Source organism: Pleurodeles waltl, chromosome 3_1 (genome assembly GCF_031143425.1).
Source record: "Pleurodeles waltl isolate 20211129_DDA chromosome 3_1, aPleWal1.hap1.20221129, whole genome shotgun sequence".
NCBI lineage: Eukaryota > Metazoa > Chordata > Amphibia > Caudata > Salamandridae > Pleurodeles > Pleurodeles waltl.
Genome location: NC_090440.1, coordinates 414183544 through 414197768, shown reverse-complemented (window position 1 = coordinate 414197768; position 14225 = coordinate 414183544). Strand labels below are relative to the sequence as shown.

Sequence of the window (14225 nt, the reverse complement as noted above, 5' to 3'; positions counted from 1 at the left end):
TGGATGCCTCCAATGCCCTGTTCTTGCAACCACCTGTCTACATCTAGTATCTGAGATCATTCCACATACTCTAAGTACATGCATGAACAATCCTTGGCTTAGTGTAATACTTTTTTCCTTACCAACCATTCTGCTCCCAACTATATAGTGTAAATACCAGTGTAAACTTGCATGGTTTTCTATGTTAATAGGATCCACATTATAGTCACTCACTGCCTGCACCCAGCAACACTAACCCAATCACTCTGGTTTCTTATGGCTGTTTCTGATCCACTGGTGGATGCCATTCCACCCTGTTTAGATGAGACAAGGGGAAACACTAGGGAGGGCTATGTACATTTTCTACAAGATATCAGAGCGCCGATCTTACTCACATCCATGAGCTCTTGTCATGCTTGATGTAAAGATGCTCACCTTCCATTAAAATCTGTCCAGTTTGCTATGAGTGATGAATGCCCCCACTGTTAGCTACTATATTGATTACTTTGGCTTAAACAGTGGATCTCTGCATTGCTTATAGCACTGTTATTTTATGTTTGTGGAAAATGCAGTAAAGAAGAAGGCTGAAAGAGAGGCCTAATTTCTCAAGTCAAGGGATAGCCAGTTTGAAAGTTTGGCACAACGTACTTGAACTTGAAGGTGTCACAGTGGAATTGGGGACATATTTAAAGATATGAGAGACAAAGGGACTTATGGGATGTGTGTTAGACGAGTGCAGTGATATTTTGAGCAATTCCTGATTTTTATTGGCTTGCGTTTTTTGTAGAATCTTTTTTTAGGTTCTTCTTATGAAATAGAAACATAGTTCAAACATACAATGGAATAATCGTCTCAAAGTGATTAAGTCATTTGTAGCTGTCAGTCACTTTCAAAATGTCCGGTAACTCCAGGCATTCAGTGCCTTGTTCTACAGACGTGCAGGGCATTGAATTCCAAAGTATGTAATTAGCAATGTTTAGAAGTTAATGTAAAGTGTTTATGAGTAGGCCTGGGTAAATCTTAATTATGCTGGAGAAATTAAATTTTCGCTTAAACCAGTCTCGCCGTTATCTCAGACACTTTTTATGCGGGCGCACATTCAGGTAAAAAAAGGGACATGATTTACCAGCAAACAATGATATGCTACAAATGTGTACATGTTTTTCATTTTTTTAATGGAATTTCACAAATATATTAACACAATGATGCACACACTGCTGAGAGTTTTAGCACCTCTCCCCTCTTATATTTTGAGTCTTCATTAAGTCTTAAAGGAACGTTTAAGAGAATGATCACAAGACGGCCTTGGATAGTTAGTTTGAGATGATATAGGTAACTTTTTTAGTCAATTATCTAGTTGAAACTTTTAGCAAGTAGGGGTGTAACTTCTAAGTACAATGGGGTTGAATGTGATCAGTCGGTTGCAAGGCTTAAGAAGTTAAGAAGAGTTTAGGGTCAGAGGTTCATATTGCAGGTCCACTCATTTGTTTAGTCTTCTAAGATTAGTTACATGACTATCGTAACTTTCGGTGACAATAAACATCAAATATCTGTGCATTAAACTAGTTTGACAGTGTACACCATGTAATATTATATCTATTAAGAATCAAAGTTGAATACAAATACACAAATGGTAAATATATATCACTTTCTCTCCTCCCATCAGGATGACATATGCATGCACCTCACCAATTATGCCATCAATAAACATAATGAAAATTTTATCCGAGATGATGTCAGTGGCAGCAAAAGGTACCATTTTATTTCATGTTATATGAAACTGACCTAAGCAATGTGCCCTGTATTTCAGTTAACTATTCCTAAATACAGTGTTGTTTACTAACCAGGAAGCTCTCCACCCTGAATGAGTGGTTAAAGGACCATAATTATGACACTGACAAGATATGGGAAGATATTGAGGATGTAGTTATCAAGACTCTCATCGCAGCTCACCCCATCCTCAAGCACAACTACCGTACCTGCTTCCCAAATCATGTGGCTGGAAGTGCGTGTTTTGAGATTCTGGGATTCGACATCCTGTTGGACAGAAAAGCCAAACCTTGGCTGCTTGAGGTAATGAGCAATTTTCTGTATGTACTTCTCCGGAGAAAGGGTAGTGGTTATTGATGCAATTGTATATCGATTTTGGATTTGTCATAATAGAGCATTGGTGTGCACATTTTTAGGTAATTTAGATTTCAGTATTTGAACATATATATCATTAATATTGTGAAGTTAGAGTTATTTATTCACTAAATATTTTACAGTCTTATCTCTTGACTTTATAAGACCTTTCTGGTAGTCTTAACACTGCAGGCATGTAGATACATGGTTTAGTTTGGTCCAAAGACCATTTCCTATGTTAGTGATCGGTGCCTGACTGCATGGGCTTTTGGACAAGATTGCTCAAATGGTACCTATTGTTCCCTACCACCACTTTTTTTTTCTTCTCTTCTTACTTTGTATTCCATTCTTTTCCTTTCTTCCTATCCTCATCTTTTTTCATTATTATTTTCCTCTATTTGTTGCCCTCCTCGCCAACCATGTTGCAGTGCAATATCTCTTTGTCTCAAATACTTTATTTTGCTGAAATTAGGTGAAATACACTTTTGGAACTTATCTGTTGGTAAGCATACTTCCTTCAGAATATCGAGTCTAATTTGATTTAGTATTTTTGATCATCAATTGCATATTACCCAATCACTAGTAAAGAATTGTTTAAAAACATAGAGAACAGTAATGCATGGTGCATACACATTACATATATTGCACTCATATACATCTGCTCCCCCTCTGACCTAGACGAAGGCACTCCTTAACACTGAATACTGCAGTGGAAAACATCATCATTGTCACATTTACAACACTAAAACCAAGTATAGAGATCAAAGCTCCAGTAGCCTATATCTTTCATACTTATCAATGTGTCGTGCATGCCTGAAAGTGCAAGGACCATCTCTCTTTTTTGTTCAGGGTCAAGTTGTCCCTAAGCATGAGAGGTCCCCACTTTTTTCTATTATACTCCCTTACACTCTCTTCACAAAACATTTTCAATTGATGTTGGATGTTAGTTCTATGTAAAATGAATAAATAACTGCATTCTCAAAACCACAGGTAGAAAATGTACTTTTGTGTGATGCTCATTTTGTGGATTTTTCTTACTATGTTATGGTCAGGTGAATCACTCCCCAAGTTTTACTACTGATTCCTTAATGGATAGAGAGGTGAAAGATTCACTACTTTATGATACCTTGAACTTGATCAATCTCCGAGCATGTGACAAAAAGAAGGTGTTAGAAGAAGACAAACGAAGAGTGAAGGAGCGTCTTTTCCAGCGCAACCCACCACGAGAAGCCAGGTACAGCTACTCACTGGAATAACTAGTTACAATCCATTATGTGTTTTAGTAACTCAAGTAGTGTTATTCTTTCAAGGCTTTTGCACTGTGTATAAATTATACTTCTAGCTTTGAATAAAGAGTGTAAACATAAAATGAGTTTAATTTCAGCTATGCAAAATAACTAACAGCTGAAAAGATGTCATCTATTAAACAAGCGTTGGCAAAGCTAATAGGTCTGCTGAGGGGCGCCAGCCTTCTGGCAGTTTTTGTTTGATCAAAGTTTTTGAAAAACATTATAGTTTGGCAATATACCAGGCGCTCTTAAAACCCCCCAAAATAATTTGCTACAGGTAAAACAGTTTTTGGTCTAAAATAAACTACACATTGCCATAGCGCTCCCTGACACTAAAAGGAACTACTTTGTGTGTGGATTCGTTCCTTATGAAAGGGAAGCGTGCCGTAACTCATAGTGAAGTCACCCAATAGCTGAAGTGGGCTGAAACATTGCGCCTTCATGCATAGTGGAGTGGGTGGAATAAAAATGTGAATGACACCAACCACAGGCTAAAGGGTGAAGTCTGGCTGCAACCCCTTTAAGTTACCGTGTTATACACATCATTCTACTAAAATCAAAATGCCTTAGCTAACGCAGACCTAAAACAACCAGTCAGTCTAGCATCGGCTGCAAGCCTCTTACTTTTCAGAAGGAAAGAAGGAAACAAAGAAAGAAAGACTGCAAGCAAGAAAGAGTGCAAGAAAAAGTGTAGAAGGAAAGAGAAAGAAAGAAGGAAGGAAGGGAAGAGAAAGAAAGAATTAAAGAAAGAACAGAAAAAAGAAAGAGGGAAAGAAAGAAAAAAAGTAAAAAGAGGATAGCTTAATTCAGAAGTTTCAAATTGGCACAATCTGGTATGCTAAGAAATAGCAGTAGTCAGAAAAGTAAAACATTCCAAAAGGAATTTACAACAGTATTGGCAGGACATGGGATATTATAAAGATGAATTGTGAATCAAAAGTGTTCTGCTATCACACTAGGTTCTAAATATAAAGGCAACACTAAAGTAATGATAACACTGGCATTGAAGGAAGGGAACTTGTTTGTGTGTGGATGTGCTTCTTTTCAGAGAGTAAAATGCAGTCAATGTGAAGTTAACCAGTGGCTTAAGTGGGCTGACCCATGCTGTATACTGTAATGGGCAGACACAAAATGTGAATGACACAACAGCAAGCCCATGGATGAAGAGAGGTGGCTGAAGGCCACTATGTATACGTTTATTATACATAAAATGAAAAGGTCTTCCTAACCCCTGACCTAAAAAGACGTTCCACACAAGTCCTTCCAGAATGTGAGTGAGACCTGAAATGTGTTGATACTGATTGGTGGGAGGGGCTAATTGTTACATTTTTATACTGCAGGTGTCTTCAAGGTGAAATTCTGTGATGCAGTCTTTGTAATTGCATTTATATAGCACTTGCTACCCCTGACAAGTCTTTGAAGAGCTTTACTGCGAGTAGCACACTACGCCAGAACTTTGGGTTAGTGGTCAATCAAGTGGGGATTAGTTATTGTTGGTTATTGTAATACGTTGTGTGCTCACAAGGTAAACCATTCAGTGGATTTACTCCAGTTTTTTGTGGTACATTACTGGGAGTTAAGTGCGATCATTAGTGGAAGCTGTGCAGGTTCATACAAATAGTTGGCGGGTGAACATGTTGGCTAGCAGTGATTAAGTGTTGTTGGGTTGCAGGAATATGGTTTAAAGGGGGATAGGTTTATCCATGAAATAAGGTGTGAGTCATTTACAGAACTACAATAATAGACATTAAAGTCAAACAGGCATGTGACTAGCATACAATATACTCATGGAGCAGAGGCTTGCACAAGATGGAAGGTAAGTAGAGGTCCAGTGAAAAGTAAGACAGGAGAGGAAATAACTATAAGTTTTACTTCAAATGGAATTTTTCATGCAGGTTTTTTAAAATAAAACGGGAGAAGGCTTTTTGATACATCATGTAAAAGTGTAAAAAGGAACAACATTACATAGATCTACGTCCAGGGCAGACTGCTTAAACATGCAAGCCCAAGGCATTGACCTCAGACTGCTCGTTGTTATTCAGGTTTTGATTTTGAACTGGGGAGGGAGGTAATGCAGCCTCCTATTTGCTTGGCTCTTGTCTGGGCGTTTACATGGGCCTTAAGCTTGTGAAGTATTTGCTCTCTTTATCAATTATCCAATGAGTGAACAAAGCCAAGATGAAGATCTCCACCATCAGCAATATGCAGGCTTTCCTGTTTTCAGTTTCAGTTTATTTACGGTTTAACACTGTTTTTGATAAGTGTTAAAAAACACAATGGTTACAAGTATTTACTAATTTTTGTTCTTTAAAAAAAGCAAAGGGATGGTGTTTATATTCTTCCTTCCTTTGATCATTCCTATTTCTCAAGTGTTCCTTTTTTTCCTGCTGCATATTCCCTTCTTTGTGCCGTTTCCTTGAATGTGTTCTTATAAGTAAGTTTTCATCATTTCGCCACCTCCCTGTCTGTCTCATTTCCTAGCACTTCCACCAAAGCACTTCTTTTACCAACTGTCCAGTCCCAAGCCACTCATGTCCAGGATGTGCATGGAATGCTTGTACTGCATTAAGATTTAAAGTAGAATCGTGCCGTATTTACTTCTGTGAGTCCACACAAGTCCCAACAATACATCTTTTAAGGTGACTTCTTCTGACCAAGTGGTTTATTCTGCTCAGTTTTGCCGTCAGACATCAGGTGAAGGTGCTCCTTGCAAAACGACAGTGCACTCCAGACTATTCATCTGCTGTCATCTCCAGCTGCCCCTCAAGGCAAAATGTAGTCAGCCTTTTACAGGACAAAGATATGGAGACCATTAATGGGCAAAAGTGCAGGAGTATAAAAAGAATCTGTCACATATACGAATGGAGAGAGGGGCACCGCCACCAGACACACAGCCTGCTACCAGTAGTTATACACCTGGCAAAGTATGTTCTTCCACCCACTACGGCTCTTCCAAGGTGGAAGTGCTTTTTGTAAGTTTAGAATTTTGCATTAAACTGTTAGATGCACCTCCACACTGCTTGTAAGGCAGCTACTGTCCTGTCTTAAGGTAACTGACATGTTCACACAAACCTTGTCCACTTCTGGCCGGTCCTTCATGGTTGTGGCTGGGACGAATGGAATCGGCTCCCCGCTTCCTTTGTGTGAACTCTCATGAACCAGCCTTTCATAAAGCTTTCAAAACGTACCGCTTCTCACTAAAGTAACTTGGGGCCATATGTACGAACACTTTTTCCCATAGACACAAAATGGGTAAAAACCTTTGCTACATCTGGCCCTTGGTCGCCTTTGATTTCTTATCTTTATGAGTCATGCTGCCTTGTTCTTTGTCTTGAGATTATAAGAAAGGATTGGGCTAGTAAGTGTGGTAATAGTGTCTGAACTGGGGCTATTCTTGATGTACCAGGTCAAAGGGGAGAAGCCTGCTTAGCAATTAATATGTATACTGTTAGCAATAGGGTCCGGTGACATCAAACTCTGATGCTGTACAAAGAAGCAGTAAAGGTAGTAAAGAAACGTCATTACCTGCATGACGCTTTAGGCCTGTTTATTTTACACTGCTGGGCCTTGTGCATGGAGTTAAGGATTGGTTTTTATCACCCATTTGCGCCTATGCTCATAGAAAGCAGTGCGGCAACTGTGCTCCAGCCAGGCATGTTAAAGAATTTCCCAACACACCACCTTTGTGGTCTGTGCAGTGTTTACTGTTGTAGTACATTTTCCATCTTAGGAGAAAGACTTTTCTATCAAACACAGTTGCTGTGGGTTGTACAAGTGATTGTGTGAGGTTTTTGGTCTTGCTTTGGAACCATCAGTTCCAAGCTTCGTTTAGAGGCAGAAAGAATGGAAGCTGAACTTGGTGATGCTGGGGCTGTATCATTAATAGATTCTACTTCGGTATGCACGCCCAGAATGGGTTCACACACCTCTTTTTGCTGAAATTGTGCTGTGTGCACCATAAATTAGGACACACGAAACACTCTGCAAAAGCAATTATACCCTTTGTTGTTGTTTTATCAATTATAATCAGTCTTTGAAACCTGGAAATCCAAGTAGTATAATTTTCCAAGTACATAAATCCATAGACAATTGGTGTTACATTTGTTCCGTCCCATAATTATTTTTATATCATTTGAGAATGAATGTGATCCAGACATCTTCTGATATAGGTGGGGTAGTAATACTCATTTTTAACCCTGTTGTCTCAGCAGAGCATGACCCAAATTCCTTCAGGTTTCTATTAGCAATGGGCTAATTTAACTTTTGGCTCTACAATTATTCTAATGATGGACCATTTTCCTCTTGCATAAGTTACTACATTTGTTTGTTGACTTGCTCATTAAGTGATCGTTAATTTTATAAACCTTTTCAGTCCCTGTTTTATGTTAACAGTTATTTACCTGTGTAAAGTAAATGACTGTCAGATCTAAGACTAACAATATGTAATTAGGACTGTCTTTAAACTAGTTTCATATTTGGAAGGGGAACTACATACGGTCAACACTTTATCACTTCATCTGGGCATCAACCTCATTAAAATAATAATGTATACAAATGGCTTATTCACTTAGGGAAGTATTTACTTGAGGGTATCGATTTTCAACTGCGGTAAAATCACTTCTGCATAGACAACACCATTTGAATGTATCATTAAAAATCATTATGGAATATGGAGGCTGTTCCATGGCCTCTCTTTGCAAGGCACATCAAGCAAGGGTGGCTAGACATGTTATTATTTTGATTGAGTAAAATGAAGGCATTATTTTATAAGGATTATGTTTTTTTTTTTACTCAAAACAGTTGAATCTGCAGGAAGATCAGAAGAGGGCCACCAAGGATATTTGCTAGCAATTACGTTAATTGTTCAATACGTACATGACTTGAGAAATACGAGGTTATTATGCAAAGAGGTTTTTTGTTGGCTTGTAGTAGCTTACTCAAACAGGAGATCTTACTTAAAAGCAATATGTTCAAGGGCATGAGCACTTTCTACTAATACCGTGTTTAAATCCTGGTTAGTCAGCACCTCAATCACCCTGCATGCATACAGCACAGTCTAATGAATTAACCATCAAATATTAAACTCTGAAACAAATGAATAAGGGTGATGGATTACTTACTGTCAGGTACACGAACTGTTTCTTCTCTTAATATATTTTGTATATAAGGGATACATTTGTTGCATCAAGTTCTTCAATGTTCCGATAATATGTATTTAATTTTTCTTTTTAAAATACAAATAAAAAGCACTGTATTGTCACTCATAATACGCCTTCGATTTTCATTGCAGGAGAGAGCAGTTGGAAAGTAATCAGGCTGTCTGGCTGGAACAGTCAGAGAAATACGAAAACATTCATTTGGGCGGCTTCCGACGCATATTTCCCAGTGAAAAGTCAGAGAAGTACGACAAGTTCTTTAAGCATAGTGGTTCCTTGTTTCAGGAGACAGCTGCATCCAAAGCAAGAGAGGAATGTGCTAGGTAAGCTTTCCACATTGTAATACACTTATTTTCTGCAATGACAGCATCTTGAAGAAGGTTAAATGTTAGGTGTGTGACTGCCATTTCTTTTGAATAACTACATTATCTTGGAAAGACTAATTATATAACAGTTTTAGCAATGACTAAAATTACAGGGGATAAGAGTGCAGAATCCCCATTGCTACCTGATGTGGCATTACCCAGGAACCTGCTGATGCCCATGGATCCTCATCTCGTGACCCCTGGTGGTGCCTCCACTTAGCACCTCTTCACTTCCATTGGTATATTTGGACCACAGTATCTTGAACTCACTTTCGATTCCATCCATCTCTCGCACCGACAGTATGATCACTCCGAATGACAATATATGCTAGGCTGATGATGTGGTGGTACCGAGCTAAAGAAGACCTCCAATACATATGTTGCTCTGTCCTTTCATTCTTTCTGTTACATAATTCTCCTTGCAAGGCAGGAGATACTCTATTCTCTCATTGTAATCCCCGACTGTGAACTAGATTTGGTATGTTCCACCATTCTCTTGCTTTTTTCTTCCCATCTCACTGCTTTGGGTGTGTTGTCATTGGCTCGGATATCAAAACCTTGAATCGAGGCATTTGGTACAATACAAACCAGTCACTTCCTTAAGCAAGTGACTGTTGTGCTGTATTTAACCTTTGATTGTATTCTGTATTGAGTAATGTATTTTAAATCACAGGGTTCAGCACAGGGTTTATGTGCAGCGCTTAATAAATAAAAACTGATGCCATCCCCTATTCCCTTCTTTGACTAATAACACCACGCCTGTTCAACCTCTTCAAGTCTGCTATGCCCAGACAAGCCACTGCTCTTCCTAATGCACATAATACTCATGTGAGTAGATAGTGTCTCCTTTCATACGACCATCGGCCTACCGAAACAACTACTGTTCTTTCCTGGGAATCCACTTTGGTCTCCATTAGCCAAAATCTATGTTTATTCTTATTTGCTTTTAATTTATGCCTCCTCACTCCTTCTTCCTGGCTCCTTGTGAGGTCCTGGTTCCTCTTTCATCCTCACTTTCAGCCCTCAGCACCTCCTGCTTTGGGAAGGTTCCGAATCCCATCACAGTGTGTGCATAACAAACGACCGACATAACAACAAATACATGTAAAATATTCAAACAGTGGCCAAGTGAATATACAGTTGCATCCTTTGCTTTTGAACCTACTGTAATTTCCCGTCATGTTGTTGTTTGTCACTGAATAATTCAGTGGCAGTTGTCTGTGGCTTTGACGTGTCTAATCTTCACTTCTTTGTATGTGAATGAATGATCACAGTGTTGAATGACAACGAACTATCACATGCATCAATCTGCCACCGTTTGAAACAAACCAGAGTCACCGATAATTGCTGTATTCTTGTTTTGGTAACTAAGCGATGATAAAAATCTTGTCACATTTCGATGTAACCTTGTACATGTTTTTGTTTGAGCCGTTAACTGAATAAATTAATTTATACAAATACATAATGGAGTTCAGATGTCAGCCGTTATATTGTAATAAGGCAAATATACCTTTTTATGGTTGAAGGCCTAGCTTTAATTGGAGAATATTGCACGCTTTTCAGTATTTATCGGATGATTTTATATAGTGTCCCATGGTGAAGCTCCTAGCTCTTATAATTTAGCTCTTACGTCCCAATCTGTGGCAGTACCCACAAGAGAAGGGTGAGAGAGAGAAGAATGGGGAAAATGCACACAAACTAAGAAGCCTGGAATGAACCCTCACACAGGAATGCATATAATAGGCTTGATGAAGGTGTACATATATGCCCAAATGGTAGCCTTACTGTTCTACGACCAGACAGACTGTTCTTAACACATGCAGCAAGAGGTGCTTTGCGCATAGTGGATTGCACTTTCAGGTTCTTTGTCGCAGGAAACTTTCATAATATTTTTATGATGGACTGCAGCTTTTTTATTTTCTACTCTGCTTTCCACATGTATATGACATAGTCCTCTGAAAATCTTTGTCTGATTCCCACAAACAAATAACTTGTAGATATCAAAGTTTTAATGCATAGGTGTTAAGCATATAGTGGGTCATTAAGAGTTTGGTGGGTGGAAAAGGCTGCCAGCCAAACGTCAGGGGTCAGGTTTCCACCAGTGCGGCTGCCTTCCTGTGGGCCCCATTACAAGTTCCCCACTGGGCCAGCGGGGAACAGCCCACAACATTGGCGCAGGCTCATAATTGAGCAGGCAGCAATGTTGGTGTGCGTTGGGTGCAAACTGACCACACACCTCCGCTCTGATCACTCCTCTTTCCAGTTGGAATTTTCAGGGATGTCTTATTTCCTCTGTGATAACCTCAGTCAGTCTATAACAGGAGTAAACAGCACAGTACATCCCAGTGTGATGACAACACAAGAGTTCCCCTGGTTGTCGTGTGATATGGACACAGAAAAGAGGAACAGATATGAGCAGGCACTGAAAGATGATAGTGGTCATGATCTGAAGAGCATTCTGTCCCTTAGAAAAATGTGCTGCAAATGACTAGGCAAGCAACAAGTCTCAGTACAAACTGCACAGACCGAAAACACCAAAATACTTTCTGTTGTATTCTGTTATTTCTTTGGAAATAAGCTCCATCATACTTGTCACTTATAGCCCAAGAGCAGAAACAGGTGTGCCACTAAGAGGAAAAAGAGCTGTAATCTGACCTCCTCCCCTCACCATCATCTAGAAGGGACCCTTGTTTTTAAGGCATAGTCTTCCAAATGAATAACCCAATCAGAGTTCTGGTGACAAGCTGAAAAACCAAAAGGACCTAACCACCACAGGTCCGATTCACAAAGGGCCTCTGTACTCGTGGCGGAGGACCCGCAGTCGTCATAGTCACCTGTTCTTGTGGTGGGACCTCCGCACTGCAGTTTCATATTGTGGATGTCCCGCCACAAGTGCAGGTTCCCCGCCATGGCTGCAGGACCTCCAGCATGAGTGCGGAGGCCCTTTATGAGATCGGCCCATCAGTCCAGGCCACTGCCTCAGGGCCATGGAACAATGGAGGAATCACTCTAAAATCGGATTCTCCAAAACAGAGCACATATATTTTCATATGAACTATTTCATGGCCCAACCCAGAATCACAGAATTTAAACAGCAGCCTAAATTATTCATATATTTCTACCACTCTTAATGACAGTCTTAAAGTAAGGTATGTGAAGTAATTTGAGTTCACCTCAATACAGGGCCAAATATATAATGAAAGCTGCCTTTAGTTGAACTCCTTTAGCAATTGCCACTCAAAGAAGGGCCGTATGAGAGTATAAAATCGTCCCTAAATCCATTTCTAATCTGTACTTAGTTGTGGACTGTAATGGTGGCATCTTAGTTCACCAGTTTGAAGTACCGGATAGAGTTGAAAAGGGAGAAAAAGTGAAAACTCATTGCTGCCATTCTTGGAAAAATGATGATGCATTAGGCTCACTTAGAGCCCCACTGTGAATGTTGGATGTCAGATTCACAGTCACAGTCAAGTACAAAGGTTTTTTTCCTCTGCGCATTCTTCCACATACTTGGAAGAAGGCATTTACACCGGGACAGCAGGATACCTTAAGGAAACGTTTGTTTTTACTGTTTGGTTAAACCAGAGCCCATCGTTATTCCCCATTCTGACTGAAAGGAGAGGTCTAATCACCCATTGTAGTACTCTGGCCATGCATTAGTAGTAATTCCACCGGTTGATTCTCCTAAGGGTCTCTGAATGGGCATGATAGTGTTTTTATATGAAAGAAGTCTTTGCTTAAGACTGAGTGCATGATCAATGATACATAATGGATAAAGGAAAAATTTACTTACCAAGGGAAATATGTTATAAGTTTTTATTCCAAATGTAGAGAAGCCATCCAAAGAACACCCTCTCTGTTTTGAATGATATTTTCTGGGTGCAATTGACAAACCTATATCTGAACCTCTCCTCATCTCTCAACCTACCTTTACCTCTGTCTTTCTTTGTCCACTATCATTTAAAGAATTTGTGGGGTTCCTAAAAAAGCATATTTAAACTGTTTTGTGTGAAACCCATCATGCGGGCTACAAATAGCACAAAAGTGGTTACTAAAATTCAAAGTAGTTACCAACAGGGGGCCCAAACTATGCTTTGGCTGGGTCCTATAAATCCTTAAGACGACACTCGATAGGAACACTCCCTTTTATAGGTTGCTTTCATCCAGAGAACCAGGAAGGCTCTGGGAGTTGGTAATGATGCTGACTGTCGTACATGTAATCTGTCTGGATGAAAACCAGAGATACCTATCTGGCAGTGAATACGTTGTTTTCCGGCAGGCAGCAGTTGGAGGAACTTCGTTTGAAACAGGAACAACGGGAAAATCTCAGTGGAAAGAAGAAAAGGGAGAACAAAGAGTTACTTCAAGGAGAGTCTGCAGGGGAAAAAAACATGCCCCGCCGCCCAGTTTTTAGGAAGCCTTTACCTCGAATGACGTTCACTAATGCCAGGAGCCCAGAAAAAGAGGTACTGCATTGATGATGGTATTAAAAACTGAGAGTTGTGCATCAGGACAAAGTTAGAAATTGTATAAATTATTAAAGAAAAAGTTTTTTGTAATTGCTACTTCTTGCTACCTTTACAGTTAGCACTTTGGAATGTTGGGAGCACTATTGACCCTATTTGCATAAATGATGGTGAATAATGGCTGGCATACATTCCCTGTTTCAATATTCCAATTTCCTCATTCGGTTTCCAAAGATGTGAACTTGAATTGAGGTTTAGAAAGTCATGGTCTTGTCCTGTAGGTTCAAAAAACGAAAGTAAAACGCGCTGGTATTGTTAAAGAAATTCTGTAAAATCGTATGTAACAAGACTTGAAAACGGGGAGACGTGCACAAAAGATTAAAAGAAAAAATGTCAACATGAGGCCCTTGGTGCCCACTTAAGGTGCGATACCTTGTGCCTTTGAAAGGTCTTAATTCCATGACGGTTAAGAGTCCAGTCTGCTAATTGTGCTTGTAACATTTTATGCTAGCTCTTGAGAGGTGTGTTCTTTTCATCATATTGTTTTGTTTGTGAATTGTGAGTTGTATAGTAATTGAGAGCGATAGGTTTTAAGATTTTGTTTCCTTGTTCCCATACTCTGATTACATGCCCAAATCTTATGGGTATTTTACATACTTTTACTTTTCTTTATTTATTGTTTAGTATTGAGTGATTCCTTGCCCAGCTGTACCAAGAATTAGAGACTTGCTGTCACTACAGTACAGTGCACCATATCTATAATCAGCTGTTTCTTTGCACTGTGAGTGTTGTTTCTTGGATCGGTAGCTCATTCAGGGCCACATGTACAAACGTCAGGTTTTGCAA

At 39.5% G+C, this 14225-nt stretch overlaps 1 protein-coding gene across 2 annotated transcripts in view; it reads left to right on the top strand.

Moving 5' to 3' along the window:
* Positions 1-14225, top strand: part of TTLL13 (tubulin tyrosine ligase like 13) — a 309143-nt gene that overhangs the window by 121159 nt on the left and 173759 nt on the right. For both annotated transcript variants that reach the window (XM_069222660.1, XM_069222659.1), the window contains exons 8-12: positions 1646-1731; positions 1827-2052; positions 3156-3337; positions 8683-8871; positions 13193-13379. In XM_069222660.1, the coding sequence (XP_069078761.1) occupies positions 1646-1731; positions 1827-2052; positions 3156-3337; positions 8683-8871; positions 13193-13379 (870 nt within the window). The remainder of the gene's footprint in view (positions 1-1645; positions 1732-1826; positions 2053-3155; positions 3338-8682; positions 8872-13192; positions 13380-14225) is intronic.